The sequence below is a fragment of the Heteronotia binoei genome, chromosome 15, assembly GCF_032191835.1.
Source record: "Heteronotia binoei isolate CCM8104 ecotype False Entrance Well chromosome 15, APGP_CSIRO_Hbin_v1, whole genome shotgun sequence".
Taxonomy (NCBI): domain Eukaryota; kingdom Metazoa; phylum Chordata; class Lepidosauria; order Squamata; family Gekkonidae; genus Heteronotia; species Heteronotia binoei.
This window is the reverse complement of record NC_083237.1, coordinates 66,704,352-66,725,591: the sequence shown is the minus strand read 5'-3', so window position 1 is coordinate 66,725,591 and position 21,240 is coordinate 66,704,352. Positions and strand designations below refer to the sequence as shown.

Genomic DNA, 21,240 nt, shown 5'->3' with positions numbered 1-21,240 from the left:
GTCGATGGGATATCAATAGAGCTATTCCAAGCCACATAAACAAAGTCCATCAAAATCCTTAACAAGAATATGTCAATCAATATGGAAAACAAAACAATGGCCCAAAGACTGGAAACAATCTACATACATTCCAATTCTGAAAAAGGAGACAGCAAAGACTGCAGCAACTATGGCACCATCACATTAATTTCTCACTCATGTAATGTTACAACAACAAAAGCTGCTACCATATAAGGAATGTCGGATGTTCAAGCTGGATTCAGAGAAGGAACAGGCCAGGCACTAGAGATTGCAATTTACATTGGTTAACTAGAGTGTATGAGAGAATTTCAGAAGAAAATCAGCTTGTGTTTCATAGACTATAGCAAAGCTTTTGACTGTGTGGATCATGAAAAGTTATGGTTTGTTTTAAAAGAAATAGGTGTGCCACAGCATCTGATAGTTTTATTTATTTCTGCACATTTATATCCTTCTCCTGAAACAGCTTGGAGCGGCTGTTTTGATGCGCAGTCTGTACTTCAGACAAGAGGCTACTGTTAGGATAGAATATGGAGAAAGAGAATGATTTCCAGTTGGCAAAGGGGTCAGACAATATTGTGTTTTATCTCCCTGTCTTTTAAATTGATATGCAGAACATGTAATAAGGAGAGCTGGATTAGATTTAGATGAAAGTTTACATTGTAAACTTTATTCTGGATAGACATCAGTTAATATTTGCATTACTCTCTAAATTTAAACCTCTGGATAATTATCTGAAATTTGCAGATGTTGTACTACTGAAATATTTATTGGAAGATAATAAGAAGTCTGTAACTCAGGCAGTAGCAAAATACTGGGTTTTAGCCATAAATAAGCTGAAGTTTATAACAAAGTAGAAATGGTGAATAGTGCTATTTTAAGGTTTAACTTTGGTAGAGTTTGAATATGAATTTTATGTAGTCAGAAGTTGTGGTCTGTGACTACGAGATTTTGTATATTGTTATTGCTGGCCAGTTGACCCTAATAAATTGAAATCGAAATTGATATAGATGAAAGTGGAGCAAAAATTGGTGGGTTACTTTTGGCCCCACCAGCCAAAAGCAACCCGATACAAGAAAGGAGAGCCCTGGGCAAGTGAGGCCTGCTTGGGCTTGCTAGAGATCCAGCCAGCCCAGCCAGGCCTCACTCTCCTTGGCCGCCCCCCCTCCTTAGTCAAAAGGCCACCTGCCACCCAAAATCACATAAGGTAGTGTGAGCTTCTCCAGGGGTTAATGAGGGTGTTGGCAAAGCCCCTGGTGCCTGGCTGGCTGGTTGCTCTCCTAATCCAGGGATTGTTATGCAGCTGCATCTACTATTCAATGGACAAGGTAGGTGGGGAGGAGAGGGGGAACCCTCAGAAAGGTTCTGTGAGCTCCTGCTGAATTCAAGGCTTGCTTGCATCCATCATCAACAAAAAGGAAGACTGCAGCCAAGAAATCAGAAGGTGATTGAGATACCATCCTGCTGACAACTGGTTTCCAATAGCAACCCTTTGGGTCCAACCCACAAAACATTTGAACCAGTTCAAGGCATACCCACTTCTGCCTCCATGTGTCTCAACAAGATTAAATAATCACCTGAATAAAAGCCTGCAGATAAATCCAATAAGAGCATGGCCTTGTGTACACATAGAGTTCATCAACTAAAGATAGCAGAGCTGCTTCAGTCCTGCAGCTCAGCAGACTGTAGAGGTCTAGAGCAGATGAATTATCCAAGAAGACCTGGAGTTGGTCAGCTACTGCTCTTTCCATCATTTTCCCAGAAAGATTAGAGATAGGTTCTTGTAGTTCTTACCACTGGAGCTGTGTTGTGGAAATTTGAAGACATTCACCTAATTTAGTGTTTACACTTTCTGGGATTCTTTTGTAGGCATTGTTTTTGCTGTTAAATATCCTCTCACCTGGGAAGTGTTAGGACTGCTCTTGCCATGTTTTCATCCTTCTACTCCTTTTCATCCTTCTACTGATTGTTTATTTAAATGTCCTGTTGTATACTTTAAGAACATTTCCAGCACCCTTTGCTCAGGGTTTGTAGATATCATGTTTCTACATGAGAAATACCACTGACCTACAAGAGACCTGTTGTTGTTTTGTTTGCTTTTAGCCCTGGTTTAACCCTGAGATTTCATAATCTTTGCAAAAGTTTTTGAGGGACTTGAGGGGAACATTTTCTTCATGGGTAAATCAGGGAAATTAGGGTCACTTTGTGTCTGTGGTCAATACTGACGTTTTGCTGGCAAAAAGAAGCCTTTTCACATCTTACTTTTTGTCTTTTCCTCCCATATAGACATTCTTTGGCAATGTGAACGAGAGTGGTGTGATCCGCCATAACCTGCATCACCCAATCTTGGCTCGCTATCTCCGCATCGTTCCTGTGGCTTGGAATCCTCATGGTTCCATTGGCCTGCGGGTGGGCCTTTATGGCTGCTACTACCGTGAGTGATGCAGCTGCTGCATATATCAGGTTGCAATGCTTCTTTTGAAAAACTGCCACAACACAAAAATGTAAACACTTGGGGAGCTGCTGTGGGTGCATGGGGCATAAAATACCGGTTGGTTTCTTTTTTCCTCAGCAGAAAAAGGGAATCTGGGGAGAGTGGAAACATTTGTACCTTATTTTTAATTATCCATACCAAATCTGATTATTTGCTTTGGACTCTGACGTAGTACATTAAAAAGATCTCATCTGTCGTCATCATTCAGGTACAGAAGAAAGCTGGTTTTAGGGAAGCAGTTTGAGGAATTAATATGTTTTGCCCTTTCTTACAAAGGAGAAACATCTGATGCATCTGATTGATGCATTTCTGCCTAGATAAATAAATGAGCGGTCTTGATCTCAGTAATGAGGCAGTTATGCTGCAGATGATGTTGTTGGCCCATCTCCTGTAAAGGCAGCTGCTTAGTCCAGAACTTGCCATTGGTCAGGTTTTGACTGAAGTTCTGCAAATAACTGATGTGGTGTTTTCATAAAGCTCATTCCTTTGCCTGGGGCCTGTGAGGGCCTCTGGACTGCACACAGGACAAAAGGAAATTTTAAAAGGCCTCTGATCTTCATGTCCCCTCCTCCCAATCTCACTTTCCCCCAATTGTAAGTATGTATGTTGCAGCCTGACTGTTACCACACTGAAAGTGGATGCAGCCAAGGAGGGTAAAGGACTATACTTTTTTCCCCAACAGACACCAAACATATTTAAGTATTGATGTGTTCTGCATATCAAAACCTTAGTAATTAATCTAGAGAGTCCAAAGATACAGCAAAAAAAATTGCAGATCACTTACCTTTTGCAATATCCAGTGTCCTCCTTCAGCCCTCTAGGCCGGCCAGATGAAAGGATAAAATAACCACCTTTTCGTAGATCTTGGGTGAGGGATCTGTCCCTCCTGATCAAGTAGCCAAAGAGCTTCTGTTGCCTTATCCAGAAACATTATCAAAGTTCTTTCACCACCCCCTTGACGCAGGTCTGCTCAGGTCAAAACAGCTTTTCCCAGAGATAGTCTTCCTATTCACACATATATGTTTCCTAGGAGGGGAGAGAAGGGGGATGTTTATTTATCTATCCATTGTCTGCTCTGTAGCTCAATTAGCATTTGTAAGAAGGTGAAAAAGATACACCTCTGAGTCTCTGACTTCTTCTTGGCAGCCGAGAGGAAAACACACAGAGGAGAGCTTTACCCCTTCACATGCCTTTTAAAGAAGATCATTTCAAAGGAGTATTGCCTGGGGGGGGGGCTTAGCCCTCTCCGAAAAACTTCAGGGGGGGCTGCAGCCCCGGAGCCCCCCTTGTAATTTATGCCTATGGGGGGGTACCTCACAAGAAGAGGCGGTAGCAGTCTGATGGATCCAGCACCCCTGCAGGACAGTCTCCCTCCCACACCAGGCAGCAGCTGAGCATAGAAGCAGGGGCAGAAGGTTTGCCAGCCCAGGGCATTATGTACATACACACACACACACACCTTTATTGGCCAATCAACAATCACAACATAGATAAAACATCTTTTCATAAGCCTAGAGCATTAACTGGAGGCATGGGAGGACAGCAAGGGCTACTGGCTACCCCTATACAAACCCAGCTGTGGTCAAGCAAGGTAAGGAAGGGGTTAAGAGAGGAGCAAGGGCCCTGTGAGGAGGGAGGAACCATGCTGGGCTTGGCCTAGGGATTCAAAGTAGGGGATGAGGAGGGTTGGCTGAGCTGGCTGGCTAAGATGAAGTGGGGAAACCTCAAAGAGAAGATGGGGGCAAGATAAGGCTTGCAAACCGGAGGCAGTGGCACAGTTCAACCTCCTGAAGTTCTGAAGGGCCAGAAGCAGGTGGGTGGAGAGAACTGTGCTTCTGCTGTGTGGAGTTTGCTGAATCCAAATAAAAATGAGCAACACTGTGTCTGGTGAGTCTCTGCTCCCTGTGGAAATCAGATATGCTGTCTTGCTGCCCCCTGGGGGAGCCATAACCAGAAAGTGAAAAACAAAATAAAATACATAATCACATCTTAGACCAGTCCGCAGATAGTACTCCAAAATCGGTTACCTTCAGAAAGAAAGATGGCTGCCCAAGGCTGCCCATGTCTTTATGCAAGTTCAGCACTGGCCAGAGAGCCAGAGGAAACAGGCTTCGTTCTGGAGGTAGACCATCCTACTTGGGAGCTAGGAGACTGCTTGGAGCACCAGCTTTATTGGTAACAATATCTATTCTGTAGTTTGAAGCTTGAGTCCAGTGGCACCTTAACGACCAACAAAGTTTAACTCTGGACTCAAACTTTGCTCTGTTGCTTCAGATCGACGTGGCTACACACCAGAATGTTTGTGGTTTGTTCTCCCTGCAGAATCTGATGTCTTGTACTTTGATGGTGATGATGCAATTGCATACCAGTTCCGCACCAAAACTGTTCGCACAACCCAAGATATCCTTGGCTTCAACTTCAAGACAATGGAACGTGAAGGGGTCTTGATGTATGCGGAGGGGGCCCAGGGAGACTACATCAGCGTGGAGTTGCGGCAGGCCCGGCTGGTGCTTAACATGAGCCTAGGTGAGGATGTGGTGGTGGTGGGGTGACTCACTGCTAACCCAGTTACCAGGTTGGGGTGTGGGTTGTGGGGGAGGCAGCGTAATTGCCAATGCGAAAAACAGAAGGAGAAGCCTTGATTTGCTATAAGAGTAAAAGCAAGAAAAAACAGGGTTCTTTACTGATGTGCATGGACACCATTTATATTGTGATCTTCAGATCCCTGAGTTGTGAGAAGCATCCGCTTTGTGCCACAGGGCCTCATTCCCTTTGAATGAGTGAGAGCACTGAAATGTCTTTATAAAAACATAATCCATGCGTATTGGAATTAAATTTTAAAGCAGGCAGTGCATCTGTTATTTCAGTCTCTGATTCACTGCCACAGGAGGTGGTGGCGGCCACAAGCATGGCCGCCTTCCTTATAAGACCACATCGCAAAGCCGTGAGGGGAACTGGCGGGAGCCCCATGCCAAAATGTGCCCACAGAGCAACTGGTGGGAAATCAATTACGTGTGTGGGGGGGGGGGCAGAAGCCTGGGGGTGGAGCAAAGATATCGGTAATAGTTTTAAAGTAGAGAAGCACTGTTGCAATATGGTATTCCTGTTTAAAAGATAAGCAAATTTACCTCCTTCCTCAAGAAATGCTCCCTGTTTCTGTTCTCTTTCACTCATGACTTGGCCTGTCAACACAGAAAAGAGAAAGAACCAAAAGCAACTCTAGTTCCAGATTCTGTCACACAGGGAGAGACATCAGATCAGTCAACTAGGCCCTTCCAGGGTTTTGAACCTCTCTCTGTCTTTTCCTGGTTTTTCTAGGGACAGACTGAGGCACTTGTTAAAGCCACCAGTTAATCCATGCTTATTAATCCATGCTTATTTTCATGGGCGTCAAGGGTGTTGAGTGTCCTCCCCCATCATCTGTAGTGGGTCCCCTTAGCTACAGTTTCAGAAGGGTACTGCCTGGATCTCACCATCATGGCTGCCTCCGTGTGGTTAGGCAGTCCAACTGGAGCAGGGTGTTTTGGAGCATCTGCCCTATGTTGTCCCCTAACTGGCCACTGTCTGTGTTTTCATCTGCTTTGTTGAGTTGAATCTATGAATCTATGAAACTGCCTTATACTGAATCAGACCTTTGGTCCATCAAAGTCAGTATTGTCTTCTCAGACTGGCAGCGGCTCTCCAGGGTCTCAAGCTGAGGTTTTCCATACCTATTTGCCTGGACCCTTTTTTGGAGATGCCAGGGATTGAACCTGGGACCTTCTGCTTCCCAAGCAGATGCTCTACCACTGAGCCACCGTCCCTCCCCGTTCTTTGCCAGACCTGGTTTGATCCCTGGAATTTCCAGTTAAGGATCTGGCAGTAGGTGATTTGAAAAACATTTCTCTGCCTGAGAATCTGGAAAGCTGCTGTCAGTCTGAGTAGAGAAACACTGACTTTGATGAACCAAGGGTCTGATTGAGTTCAAGGCAGCTGTGTGTGTGTGCATTAGTCTTTTTGTGATCGCAAATGCATTTCAAGTTCCTTTACACCCAGGAATAGATGTGCTCCATGGGGAGCCAGCACCTGGATAAATGGTGTTCCTGCAATTTCTACTATGCTGGAATTTTTATCTTGGTCAATCCAGAGAAGATCTGGATCTGGTTGCAATAACGACAACACCTCCACATTTCTCTCCCCCACAGTCAACACATTGGGTGGGTTTGAGGATAAGTAAGAAGAAATTTGCCTGTACTTTTTTTGTACAGAAGATCTTCTGTGTGTGGTTGTTTTGTCGTTTTCAAAGGAGAGTAGGAATCAGATGGTCTGCCTTTGTTTTTTCTTCTCTGTTGTTGTTGGAAAACTGCAGAACTAATTAGTCAAATTACTCTTGAGTTGCCATGTTATCAGAGGTTGGGTGTTCAGCCAATAATTGAGTATAAGAATAAGCTCAAACTGTTCCAAATCAGCTAAGAGTCCAAATACTTTCGTTAGAGCCAGTTAAAATTATTTTTGGAGAATGCAAACGGGTAAAATCACAGAGCATCTAAATAGCAGTGTTACCTCATTGCCATCTTGTCCCCCCCCCGCCAAAAAAAAGCATTCTTTGTGATATCTCTCTCTGTCTCACAACACAGCTGGCTGTGCTTCTGGAATTGGCTTCTGTTCAGCTTTGTTTTCCTTGGCTGCAAAATCTACAGCTACATTTGGGGCACATACTTTGTTTTCCAGACCTGTAAACCTCACTGCTTGGCTACTACTGCTTAGCCACCATCTTGGAAGCAACACTGTGGACTACTAGTGCAGACTTTCTTGGCTGAGGAGAGTTCCGCTGGCCTAGTGGATGACCAAAGAGAAGGCCTGGCAGTGACATGTTGAGGGGACTCTCAGAGGCACCTCATAAGAACATAAGAGAAGCCATGTTGGATCAGGCCAATGGCCCATCCAGTCCAACACTCTGTGTCACAGAAAAACATAAGAGAAGCCATGTTGGATCAGGCCAGTGGCCCATCCAGTCCAACACTCTGTGTCACATAAGAACATAAGAGAAGCCATGTTGGATCAGGCCAGTGGCCCCTCCAGTCCAACACTCTGTGTCACATAAGAACATAAGAGAAGCCCTGTTGGATCAGGCCAATGGCCCATCCAGTCCAACACTCTGTGTCACAGAAAAACATAAGAGAAGCCATGTTGGATCAGGCCAGTGGCCCATCCAGTCCAACACTCTGTGTCACATAAGAACATAAGAGAAGCCATGTTGGATCAGGCCAGTGGCCCCTCCAGTCCAACACTCTGTGTCACATAAGAACATAAGAGAAGCCCTGTTGGATCAGGCCAATGGCCCATCCAGTCCAACACTCTGTGTCACATGAGAACATAAGAGAAGCCCTGTTGGATCAGGCCAATGGCCCATCCAGTCCAACACTCTGTGTCACATAAGAACATAAGAGAAGCCTAGTTGGATCAGGCCAATGGCCCATCCAGTCCAACACTGTGTCACAGAAGAACATAAGAGAAGCCCTGTTGGATCAGGCCAGTGGCCCATCCAGTCCAACACTCTGCGTCACATAAGAACATAAGAGAAGCCATGTTGGATCAGGCCAATGGCCCATCCAGTCCAACACTGTGTCACAGAAGAACATAAGAGAAGCCCTGTTGGATCAGGCCAGTGGCCCATCCAGTCCAACACTCTGCGTCACATAAGAACATAAGAGAAGCCATGTTGGATCAGGCCAATGGCCCATCCAGTCCAACACTGTGTCACAGAAGAACATAAGAGAAGCCATGTTGGATCAGGCCAATGGCCCATCCAGTCCAACACTCTGTGTCACATGAGAACATAAGAGAAGCCCTGTTGGATCAGGCCAGTGGCCCATCCAGTCCAACACTCTGCGTCACATAAGAACATAAGAGAAGCCATGTTGGATCAGGCCAATGGCCCATCCAGTCCAACACTGTGTCACAGAAGAACATAAGAGAAGCCCTGTTGGATCAGGCCAGTGGCCCATCCAGTCCAACACTCTGCGTCACATAAGAACATAAGAGAAGCCATGTTGGATCAGGCCAACGGCCCATCCAGTCCAACACTCTGTGTCACACAGTGGCAAAAAAAATTATATATACACACACACTGTGGCTAATAGCCACTGATGGACCTCTGCTCCATATCAATGGCCTCATCAGTGGCCAGTCTCTGCTTTCCTGTTCACACCATCACTTGTGTCGCACTGATCCCTGTCTCCCTCCCCTAGGCAACAGCCTACTCAACACCAGTGGAGGGGAGACTACAATGACTCTGGGGAGCCTCCTGGATGACCAGCACTGGCACCAGTTTCGCCTTGACCGCTACCGGCAATTTGTCAACTTCAGCCTAGATGGAGAAGTGCTGCGGTTCCGCCTCAATGGGGCATTTGAACAGCTTGACCTGGATACTGAGGTTGTGCTTGGGGCTGGGTGAGATGGTACCCCCGCCAGACCAGTAGCTCTTGTCTCCTGCCTCTCTGTTCTGGCCTGTTCTTGGACAGCTGCTCAAACTGTTTGGGCATGCATGATCTCAGGGAGCAAGGAGTCTGAAACAAGGTCAGCCCTTCCTTCTCCTGTGCCCTTTAATGTCCCCCTGACGTCTCCCAGCCCAGGAGACTTGGACCTCCTCTGGTCTGCTATTAGGGGGAGGCCTGTGCTGAACTGATCCACCATCTCTGTCCCCACTTGACCCCCAACTGAACTGAACCACCATCTCTCCCTCTGACTTTTGTGCAGATCTTCTTTGGAGGGGTGATTAATCATAAGAAACAACGTCTTGCCTATCGACCCAACTTCCGTGGCTGCATGGAAAACATTGCCTACAACTTGATCTTTATTAGTAACTTGGCATTGCGCCGCTGGCCTAACATCCATTTCGAGGTTAGGGCGAATGTGGGGTGGGGCTGGGGCAAAGGGCAATGGTGGGGTCAGGAGGGGCATCCCTGCAAGGTGTGCTGCAGAGCCCCCTGCCCCCCCCCAGATAGCACCAGCTCCCTGCTGCAAAGCAGCTGGCAGGAGTTCATGGAGCGGGGAGATGAAGATGTAGGGTAAAGCCTAATGCACCTGCATGGAGAAAAGTAGGAGTAGGGAAATCACCCAAATGCCACATTCCGTGACTAGAATAGCTGTCATGTGACGGCTTATTTTGCAGAACTTATCCTCATTCTGTTATGAGTTGGTGGGAAACGAGGCAATATTCAAGGACGGTCACAGCCACAACACTGGCTAAAAGCTGGCCTTTCCAAAAATTGCAGATTTGCAATATTTAGTCATAAATATAGGATAATAAATGGCACATTTGCCAAGCATATCACAGTTGTTGAAGCACCCGATGCAGTCTACCCTGCTTGCTCTGGCTGAAGAGCCTCTTGCTTTCTCCTCCCCTCTCACTGCTGACTCTTTCCTTGCAGGGTCGTGTGGGCAGTTATTGTCGAGACAACCTCTTGTTCCCCTTCACCTTTGCCGGGGTCAATAACTACCTGGAGGTGCCAGGCTATCCCCGGAGTAACTCCTTGTCCGTCAGATTTGATTTCCGCACGTGGGACTTCGTGGGACTGCTGCTTTACACGCCCTTTGCAGATGACATGGGCTGGCTTGAAATGGTGCTGAGTGACGGGCAAGTGAATGTCACCATTGCTCAGCCCAAATCCGAAACAAAAGCCAAGAAGCTGGAGTTTGCAGCAGGTATGAGGAAAGGAAAACGTTAAGGTAGCCCCATGAGACTTCCATGAGGGGTGTGATGGGATTGCCCAGAGCTGGGTACTGGTTGATTAGGAGAGGGGATGGTAATCTGAGTCCCATGTGGAGTGAGATATAGGATTTCTGGAATCTGTGCAGCCACTTAGATATATAAAGCCAGTTTGGTGCAGTGGTTAAGTGTGCGGACTCTTATCTGGGAGAACCGGGTTTGATTCCCCACTCCTCCACTTGAACCTGCTAGCATGGCCTTGGGTCAGCCATAGCCCTGGCAGAGGTTGTCCTTGAAAGGGCAGCTGCTGTGAGAGCCCTCTCCAGCCCCACCCACCTCACAGGGTGTCTGTTGTGGGGGAGTAAGGTAAAGGAGATTGTGAGCCGCTCTGAGACTCTTCGTAATGGAGGGCGGGATATAAATGCAATATCTACTTCTTCTTCTGTTGAAAGTGCCTTTTCATACTTTTACAGTCACCATTAACCCAGCTATTTCTCTTCAGGGAATGTCCTATCGAGATTCTTTTATTTTTTTTTGTATATATAAAATGAAGTTTAAACATCAAGAATTTAAAAGTAACGTAATGGAGGGCGGGATATAAATGCAATATCTACCTCACAGGGTGTCTGTTGTGGGGGAGGAAGGGAAAGGAGATTGTGAGCCGCTCTGAGACTCTTCAGAGTGGAGGGCGGGATATAAATCCAATATCTTCTTCTTCTTCTGTTGAAAGTGCCTTTTCATACTTTTACAGTCACCATTAACCCAGCTATTTCTCTTCAGGGAATGTCCTATCGAGATTCTTTTATTTTTTTTTGTATATATAAAATGAAGTTTAAACATCAAGAATTTAAAAGTAACTACAATAGGAGCGCTCCAAGAGTTGATGGAGCTAAAGAAAATGTACAAAGAAATGATTAAGACAGGGTCAGATGGCCCTTAACAAGGAATGGGGATATCTCATCTCAGCTCTCAATAATAATGACAGTAAGGCCTTCTGGTCTATCGTCAACGCTACTATAAACTCAGTGTCTAAAATCCCATGCTGTATTGCACCTTTGACGTGGAAAACCTATTTTGATGCTAATGGGCCTGGTACACCTGCTAATATTCCTCTTGACGCAACAGTGTTTTGGCCTAAGGTAGCGATTAAGGAAGGCATTTGCCTTATCAAGGGCTTAAAATTAGGAAAAGCTCCAGACTCTGATGTCATCCCTAACGAGCTATTCAAGGCTGATCCATTTTGGTGGGCCGCAGTCCTGGCCCCCCACTTCACTCAAATTAACATCAGTGGACAATACCAGATTCATGGAAACATTCCAAATTGTCCCAATATTTAAAAAAAGATCCAGAAGCGACCCATCCTGTTATTGACCAATTAGCCTTCTCTCTACTCTGGGAAAACTATATTCTCTCTTTTTTTTTCCTTCTTGAAGAAAAGCGAATTGCAATGCCCCTAAAGAATGCCTTAAAGGCATCCCAGATTATTTGCACAGGTGTGTCCTTATCCAAGTTCTTTTCGAAAAACATTTTAATTTCTTCTTTGGCTTCTTCTAGAAAGGCATCTTCTTTTAGAATTTGTAAGTTCAAAGTCCATCTAGGTCTTCCTACAAAATTTGTCAAGGTGATTTGTAATGGGCTTTGATCTGCAGGCCGCTGAAGTGGATGTTGTGCACTTGAGCGGGGGCACCGCTGAAGTGGATGCATGCCCAGCAGCTCGTACTATGAGTTCTGCGCCCCCCAGGGGAGGTATTCCTTGCATACATCAGGGGCCGGCAGCAGGGCAACACCAGGGGTGCTCTAGGGGGTGTCTTTCGGGCTTGGTCTGGCCGCTCCCAGACACACATTCCAGCCGCTGTCTAGGACAGCAAACTCCTGCAGTTGGCACTTCCTGCTCGTCTGCGCATGTCTCTGCCCACCTGCCTGCCATTGGCAGAGTCTCTGACAGTGGGAGGGAGTGGGAGGATTGACGGCCTCTTAGGAGTGGGCTTTCTGCCCTCTCACCCGATCACATGCAACGGGCTGGCCAATCCCGTGGTCGCGCACGAGCCTGCGCCTCCCCCACCCCCACCTCGGCAACGGGCTAATGGTGTGCGCCTGGGTGGAATCCCCATGGTGATGGGTTCTCTCTCGCTCGTCGGGCCACTGTTCCCCCTCCAAGCGTGGCATAATCTGCCCTTTGGAAGCCAATGAGCAGCGCCATAGATCCGCCCACACTCGAGTGGCCGGCCACCACATATGTCTGGATTGGGCTGCCTGTTCCAATCCCAGAGTGTTCAGAAGCTATGTAATATTGTCTTTTCTTCTTCCTGGTCTTCTTCCCACAAGTCTTTGCGTTTCTCCTCCGCTTCCTGCTTCTTCCCACAAGTCTCTGTGTATCAGCTTCGGATGTTAGCAAATTGCCATTTTATTCAGTGGAGAAGGGAAGCATTACTCGTGCTAAACCTCCAAGCCAAGCCAGACCCAGTCCACTCCAATTCTCACTCCGTCAAACCTCCACTGTAACACATCTCAGTCCACCCTCTGTCTCTCCATCTTCCCTGGACCCTCCAAAGCCCTTTCTTCAAAGGAGAGGCAGCCGCGTTATCGCTCAGAACTGCCTCTTCCTTCTTTGCCCTTCTAACCAAAATTGACGACTCTTTTCTCTCCGTTCCTGTCTCTTTAACCACTAGCTTTCTCCCTCTTTTGTTGCCTTCCTCTCTTTCCTCTCCACCACCTTCCTCCAATGTTTTCGCCCCACAGTTCTCCAGTCTTCCGATCTGCTTGCTCCCTCTACGAATTCTTTTTGGTAATAATTGGCCTTTCGTCTTTATTTGTTTACTAGATTTTCTGTCTTCCCGGTTATCAAATACTGCATTAAAGTCCCCAATTACACAGATGTTTTCGTAATCATACAGCTGTAGAGTTTGTTGTAATTTATTGTAAAAAGGTTCCTGATTTTCATTTGGTGCATATACATTTACAATTAGTATTTTTTGCTCATTTCTTTGTATTTCAACAAATAAGACCTCGCAGCTTCTGCCACATGAACACATCTCGATTTACATCTCTCATTTATATACCGTATTTGCCGGCGTACAAGACGACTGGGCGTATAAGACGACCCCCCCCCACTTGGTGGCATGTTTTTCAGGGCAAAAAAGTCATCTTATAGCCGGCAAATACGGTAAGTATCTCTGCAGAGCCTGCTGGGTTAACTCTCTGACCCGGATCTGTCCATCCTTACAGGGAACCACTATCCCTGTCTTGCCAAAATACACTCACTTTCATCTCATCGACCCTCCTTCTCCTCAGGTGCTTCCCCTCAGGCGGCGGCAAAAGCAGGAAGGGGGGAAAGAAAAGGCAGGGGGGGAGGAGAAAAAAGCCACACAGGCTGCGCTGAGGGGGCGCGAGAGCGGCAGTTGGTGCCCTCGCGCCTCTCCGGGGAGGGGAGAAGAACCCCGCCGCTCAATGCCCGCCCCCGTGGCGACGGCTTCGCCTCGTTCCCCGCGCCCCCTCTGCTGCTCCTTCGCCTTCTCCTCAGCCCTTGCGAACGCGCTGCCGCGCTGTGGGAAATCGGCGGAGGGGGCGGTGGGGAAGAGGAACGGAGGGAGGTGCTGAGAAGGGCCGAACAGGGCGGGTTGGTTTCCTCGCGGCCGCTCCAGGAGAGCCCAGCCCGGCTCTTAAAGGGGCCGCCGCCCCGCGAGGAACGCCTGGAGAGGGCAACGGCCGCCACTCCCCTCGCTCGCCTCCCGCCCGCCGTGGAGTTTTCTCTCTTCCTTATCCTCACCTCCAATAAACTAAATGGTGAAGTGCGGGGCTAAAAGAGGCCGGTGGTGAGCATGCTTGCTCAAAAGTCAGTGTTCCTGGAGGAGATTCAGCACAGACTGGCTCAAGAGCAGCAGGCGAGGCTGGTGGCACCTTTAAGACCAAGGAAGTTTGATTCTGCGCCCAAGTTTTCATGCGCAAGCACACTTGGGCAGATATTTGCCGGCGTACAAGACGACTGGGCGTATAAGATGACCCCCCCACTTGGAGGCATGTTTTTCAGGCCAAAAAAGTCGCCTTATACGCCGGCAAATACGGTACATAGCCACCCCTTTTTTTTCTTTTTAGAATCCAACGCCATGTATAGCTTTCCAAGCTTTTTATTTTCTAAAAGATGTTTTATCTTTTTCTCCAATATGGACTTCTTGGAGATATCAGCTTTCATGTTTGATATTTGCAAGAACGTTTTCCTTCTTTTCTGCGGTATATTGAGACCATTAATGTTCACCAAAAGTAATTTCAACTGGCTACTATCCATTATGTTTAATTTCTTTACTACCCTCTTTATACTGCTTCCTCTTCTTTTGCAATCTTGTCTCCATAGGTCTCCCTGCTTCCCCCCTCTTCCTCAGAGTTCTTTTCCTCTTCTGAGGTTTCTTCTGTAGAACATCTCTCTCCATTCTTATTACCTATTTTGCCCTTATTATGCACCTTTCTTCTTTGTTCTTGCTCTTTTTAATGTTGTTTCTCTCCATAAACTCTTCTAACTTGAATATAGAGTCAATTTTATATCTTCGTTCATGATATGTGAATAGTAACCCCTCCGGGAAGAGCTATCTATAAGGAATTGATTTCTCCTGTAAGAATTCTGATAGTCCTATCTTCTCTTTCTCACTTGCCATGGAATTTCTTGTAAAATTCTTATATTTTGGTCATCTATTTTTAGAGTTTGGTCTTTAAAGGCATTCCATACTGTTTCTTTAATCTGCCTTCTACTAAATTTCACATGGACCTTTCTAGGAAGGGAGGTCTCATGGATCTACACCTGAAGAGGAAGCTGGGAAGTGAGGGAGAAACTATGGTCATTCATAGTCTTCCCAAGTGTGCTGAATTTCTTCTGTTCCCCCTGCCCAGGGTATCGTCTTAATGATGGCTTCTGGCATTCGGTATCCTTGAAGGTGCATGAAACCTCAGCTGTCATAACCATTGATGACCAGAATGATGCCAGCTTCCGTGTTGACCGAAACATTCAGCTGCGCACAGGCAACCGCTACTTCTTTGGAGGTGAGAGAGCGCCATGTTGGGAAAATGAGGGTGGTGGGTATGCAAAGGCTGGTGGTGAGAATTGTTGTGAAGAGAGACTTAAAGAGTGGACTCTGGGGTGGTTCAGAGTGGTGGGGGAGTATCATGTTGCAGGCCCAATCAGGACTGGGCCACTGAAGCATTTCAGTGTCTTTAAAATGATAACATTCTTAAGGAAACCCCCATGTTAAATTGGGCCCTGAGACCACAGAGAAGTCCAGGGCACTGCCTAGTTCATGTATGGGTCATTTTAATCCATTTACTCAGATGGATTTTGACAAGATCTTGAGATCTAAGAAGGCTGCCACCTGTAGCATGAATCCCTTTTCATCTTGAAGAATTGATTAATACAACCAACTTCATTTAGTCCAGAAGATGGCTTCCTCTTAGGCTATGTGGATCCACGCCGTGATTACCTTGAGGCTAAGACTATTGTATGCTACTTGGGTCTGCCCTTAAAGACAAATCAGAAATGCCATTTGAATCAGAACACCCTAGCCTGGTTACTAACAGGCGTGACTAGGCAGAACATGCATGTAACTTCCATTCTGTAGTCACTCTATTAATTATGAATTAGTTACTGAGTTCAGTTCTAGGTTCTGGCTGTCACCTACAGAACAGTAAATGGCCTTGAACATACCCATCTGCAGGACGGAGATGCAACATTTCCAGAAATTTTGAAGCTGCGGGGGTGGGTGGAGATTTTTTTTAGGTGGGGGAATGGAAATGTATGCAATACTTAGACCAATTTTGCACTTCACATTTGCCTCACTTACCCTGCATGGCTGCGCTTTCCTGGTTGTTGCAACCCTTTTTGATTGATTTCGCATTTGAACATTTTCAGTGCCGCTGCTCGCAATCCGCCCTGCATATTACCACCCCATAGCAGCACCATGGGCATGCTTTCCTTCCATTCCCCCTCCCATCACTTCCTCTTTCCCCTCCCTCTTTTCCCTTTCCCCTCCAACACGAGTGGTTGCTAGCTATTGCATTGTAACGTGAAAGTGGAATTTAAAAAACAAAAAAGAACTGTGTAAAAAAGGGGGGGTAACACAAAAGGAACAACGCGAAACAACTCAGAGCAAAATAAACAGAGCATTCTATGTCATAGCAGAAGAAGAGAGTATATCCTGCCAGTGAACATGTATCGTCGGGAAAATGGAAGGCAGCACTGAAAAGATTGTGTCAAGCAGACGGATTCAATGACGAGTTGGATACAAAGACTACGTTTATTGATAGACCGTTACTTTGGCTCAAGCCTTTGCTTGAGAAGACTGAAGCTAGCTTATCAACTTCGACTCGTCATTGAATCCGTCCGCTTGACAATTTGAGAAGATTGAAGCTAATACATTGATACATAAGTTTTAAGGTACACTTCAAAGGAATTCCTAAGGCGAGGGGAAGCAGGGGAGCATTCACACATAGCCACAAAAGATACATTCCCAGGGTGTTTATCAGACATTTGGCCTTGTATTACCCAGATGGCTTTTCCTCCCTTAGGAGGATTCATGGGAAGGTGCTGATTACTTTGCTCTCAGTAATTACCAGTCATAAAGCAGAGAGGGGCCAGGGAAGGATAATAAACTAGCAGCATTTGGTTCATTATGATTTTACCCAGGCCTGTTTGTGACAGGCCAAGAACCCATCAGATTGCCCCACCTTAGGATTTCAGTTCTAATTCTAGCTATCACATTGTAACTTGAAAGTAGAATGTTAAAAATAAAGGCTGTGTTAAAAGGGGGGTGCAGGCTAGTATGGCACTGCCTCATCAGTAATTTATAACACAATCAGTAATTTTTTTGGAAAAAAACGGCAGCACTACCAACATTTTTGAGCATTGATGGCTGCTCAATTGCTATGTGCACTTATTGTTCTGAGATCAGCGAAGAATAGGGGTCCAGCAGCAGTGAGTGACATCAAGAGAGAGGCAGGAACATGGGTGGGTGAAGATGTGGACATTTCAAATCTTTACCCCTAGTCAAATGAGTTTCACACAGGAGAACACAGGCACAGCTATGAGGCAAAGGGAAACTTCTGGGAAAAACATGACCAGGAAGCCATGGAGGGAAAATGAGTAAGTTCTGGGTTAGAGAGCGGGCGTGTAGTAACTAGAGTGAAATTGACAAGGAGGTCCGGAGCAGATAGAAAACTGAGAGTGGAACAAGTGTTTATGCAAAATCGGTCTTAGTTTCCTCTCAAATCAAAATGCCTCAGGAAATGAGTTGTTTACAATTTAGCATATAAAATTGTACTATTTGGCATATTACTGTGCTTACTAAAAGCCAGCATAGGTTTCTCAAGAACAAATCATGTCAGACTAACCTTGTCTCTTTTTTTGAGAAAGTAACTACCTTGCTGAATTAGGGAATGCTGTAAACATCATTTATCTTGATTTCAGTAAGGCTTTTGATAAGGGTCCACATACTATTCTTGTTGACAAGTTGTTAAAATGTGGTTTGAAGGATCCTGTTACCTTTAGGTGGATGACAGGTTGCACCGAAAGAGTGCTTGTGAATGGTTCCTCATCCTCTTGGAGAGAAGTGACAAGTGGAGTGCCTCAGGGATCTGTCCTGGGGCCTGTTTTGTTCAATATCTTTATAAATGATTTGGATGAAGGAATAGAAAGGAAAGGAAAGGTGCCCTGTGCAAGCACTAGTCTTTTCCGACTCTGGGGTGACGTTGCTTTCAAAACGTTTTCACAGCAGACTTATGGGGTGGTTCGCCATTGCCTTCCCCAGTCATCTACACTTTCCCCCCAGTAAGCTGGGTACTCATTTTACCAACCTCGGAAGGATGGAAGGCTTAGTCAACCTTGAGCCGGCTTCCTGAAAACCCAGCTTCCTCCGGGAATTGAACTCAGGTCGTGAGCAGAGCTTAGGACTGCAGTACTGCAGCTTTAACACTCTGCGCCATGGGGATCTTCCCGAAGGAATAGAGGGAATGCTTATTAAATTTGCAGATGGGAGGGAAGACAAAGGCAAATGCAGTGGAAGACAGAAACAGAATCTTTATAGGCTGGAAAACTGGGCTGAAACCAATAAAATGAATTTTAACAGGAACAAATGTGAAGTTCTGCATTTAGGTAGGAAAAATTCAATGCATGGTTATAGGATGAGGGAGACTTGTCTTAGCAGTAGTGTGTGTGAAGAGGATCTAGGGGTCTTAGTGGACCATATACTGAACATGAGTCAACAGTGTGATGCAGTCACCAGATCACGTGAAGTGATGGTATTGCTTTACTCTGCTCTGGTAAGACCTCGAGTATTTTGGGCACCACATTTTAAGAAGGATATAGGCAAGCTGGAACGAGTCCAGAGGAGGGCGACAAAGATGGTGTGGGGTCTGGAGACCAAGTCCTATGAAGAAAAGTTGAAGGAGCTGGGCGTGTTTAGCCTGGAGAGGAGGTGGCTGAGAGGCGATCACCATCTTCAAGTACTTGAAGGGCTGTCGTATAGAGGATGGTGCGGAATTGTTTTCTGTGGCCCCGGAAGGTAGGACCAGAACCAGTGGGTTGAAATTAAATCAAGTGTTTCCTGCTCAGCATTAGGAAGAACTTCCTGACAGTTAGAGCGGTTCCTCAGTGGAACACGCTTCCTCAGGAGGTAGTGGGCTTTCCTTCCTTGGAGGTTTTTAAACAGAAGCTAGATGGCTATCTGACAGCAATAATAGCAATCTGTATTCTCGGTGCTTGCGGGGGGCACATTGGGAGGGCTTCTAACCCCACTGGTGGACCTCCTGATGGCACTTGGGGTTTTTTTGGCCACTGTGTGATACCGAGTGTTGGACTGGATGGATCCAACATGGCTTCTGTTACGGTCTTACCTTCTTAGGATCTTGTGAATCTTTTATATGGTCACAATAAATAAAATTGTCACAATATTTGATTATTAAGCTAAACGTTATAACACTAAAAAGGCTCAACTCTTTAATCATGTATTATTATCAAACACAGAGATATTAGATTCAGATAATCATGTATCAACCACATTAGAGATATTAGATTAGAGAGATTACTTATGCATCTTGATTCTAACTAGCCCTTCCTGGCAACCAGCTCTCCCCACCCCACCTAAATGTAACGCTTGAGGGGGTCTGTTTCACCATATCTGAAGAAGTGTGTGTGGACATGAAAGCTTATACCCAAAATCAATGTTCACTCTAAGCTGTTGAGTCTTGTGAGCAAAAATTCTATTTTGTGAGCTACTACATAAATTCTATTTTGTGAGCTACTACATTGTTTTGCTCTGGGGTCATCCTTCCTGAGCTAAGACAAAAATGTGTGAGCTGGAGGCTAAAAAAGTGTGAGCTAACTCACACTAACTCAGCTTAGAGGGAACACTGCCCAAAATTAAACTTTGGTGGTCTTAAAGGTGCCACTGGACTCAAACTTTTCTTCTATTAGAGATATTAATTATGACCAAATTATTTACTTTTAAACACAACATCTTGAAAATACTGTATATGTCTAACAGGCTTTTTACAGTGTTCCCCAACTATTTCTCAATGTTTCCATTTTAAAAAATTGAGAAAGTCCTCAGACTTTTGATGTTGTACATTTGGAATGAGTGAAAGGATCTGTAGTTGAAAATGAACTATTCTATAGGATATTTTTCAGCAGTACCCCAAATAGCCCAATTATCCTTTTGAAAAACTTGAAAAAGTCCTCAGACTTTTCATGCCTCAAGAAGCATTTTACTCATTGAAAAAGGGGTGATAATTCATAGGGGTTTCTTTTCAGTGTTCCCCTAAATTTTCTGATTTTTTCAGTGGAAAAATTGAAAAAAGGCCTTGGAAAAAACAGGGAGAAAGTTTTCCCCTCAGAATTTTCCAGTTTCTTCACAGGCCTCCACATCTCTACTACAAGACTATGATTCTCTGTGACAGCTTCACTCATTGGAGCAAGCTTTCTAAGGATGCCACCCAGCAAATTGGCAAGATCTACAGCTGCCTGCTGAAGGACATTCCTGGGGATGGTGTAAGGACCCCACCCCCTCCTCTAGCTGAGACCCTTTTGGTCAGTGGGACCCCCCTTCTTATTTTGATTTAACGGGCACCCCCTTTTAGAGCCTAAGTGCCAGGGGACCTATGAGGAAAGGTTGAAGGAGCTGGGTGTGTTCAGTCTGGAGAGGAGACAACTGAGAGGTGATAGGATCACCATCTTCAAGTACTTGAAGGGCTGTCATATAGAGCAGGGGTGGCCAACGGTAGCTCTCCAGATGCTTTTTGCCTACAACTCCCATCAGCCCCAGCCAGCATGGCCCTCCCTCCCTCCCTTAATGCGGAAACTGCAGCTGATTCCACCAGACCTTTAAAAACACCCACATATCCCAGCAGCAGTTCTTAAGAAGACAATGCCCAACCACTCCTGCAGGTGGGGTGAAGGAGTGTCAACAAACATACCTCAACTGCAACGCTGACTCTTCCACAGAGGGGAACCCCAATCTGCAACAATCCCAGCCAGCAAGCCGGGCCCCAGGAAGCCGCGGCACAGTGCAGCTCAGCCCCCTGAGCCCAGCCGGCCAGTGGGGCACCAGGAGGCTGCTGCACAAGCGCTGCTCGACCCTTTGAACCCAGCTGGCCAGCCAGGTGCTGGGAGGCCACCACGCAAGCATGTCTGGGCCCTTTGAGCCCAGCCAGCCAGCCAGCCAGGCACCAGGGAAGCTGCCAGGGCTGAGCCAGAACACTGTCTAAGGCAGCTGGAACACTGCCTGAGCCAGACAGAACAGTGTTACGGTGCGTTCTGGCTCCAAAAAAGCCCTGAATGTTACAATCTCCCTCAGCTCAAGTGGTATATTTTTTTCTCAAGGAAAAAAAACCCTTCCAATGTTAAGCTTCTAGGTAAGGCAATGGGAACAATTTCCAAGGGACTTTACTTCATCAAGGCAATGGGAACAATTTCCAGCTATTGACAGTTAAGTATTGCTAATCCAATCCAGCCAGGGATAAAGGCAGCCTTTTAAAGCTGCTTTCCCCTTCCCTGGGTCCAGTGTGG

At 46.1% G+C, this 21,240-nt stretch overlaps 1 protein-coding gene across 1 annotated transcript in view; it reads left to right on the top strand.

Annotated features, from left to right (window-relative positions):
- The window catches only part of CNTNAP1 (contactin associated protein 1), a 53,305-nt gene that overhangs the window by 7,080 nt on the left and 24,985 nt on the right, over positions 1-21,240 (top strand). Inside the window, exons 5-10 of the mRNA XM_060255279.1 lie at positions 2,305-2,452; positions 4,835-5,038; positions 8,743-8,927; positions 9,251-9,394; positions 9,925-10,198; positions 15,081-15,230. Coding sequence (XP_060111262.1) covers positions 2,305-2,452; positions 4,835-5,038; positions 8,743-8,927; positions 9,251-9,394; positions 9,925-10,198; positions 15,081-15,230 — 1,105 coding nt within the window. The remainder of the gene's footprint in view (positions 1-2,304; positions 2,453-4,834; positions 5,039-8,742; positions 8,928-9,250; positions 9,395-9,924; positions 10,199-15,080; positions 15,231-21,240) is intronic.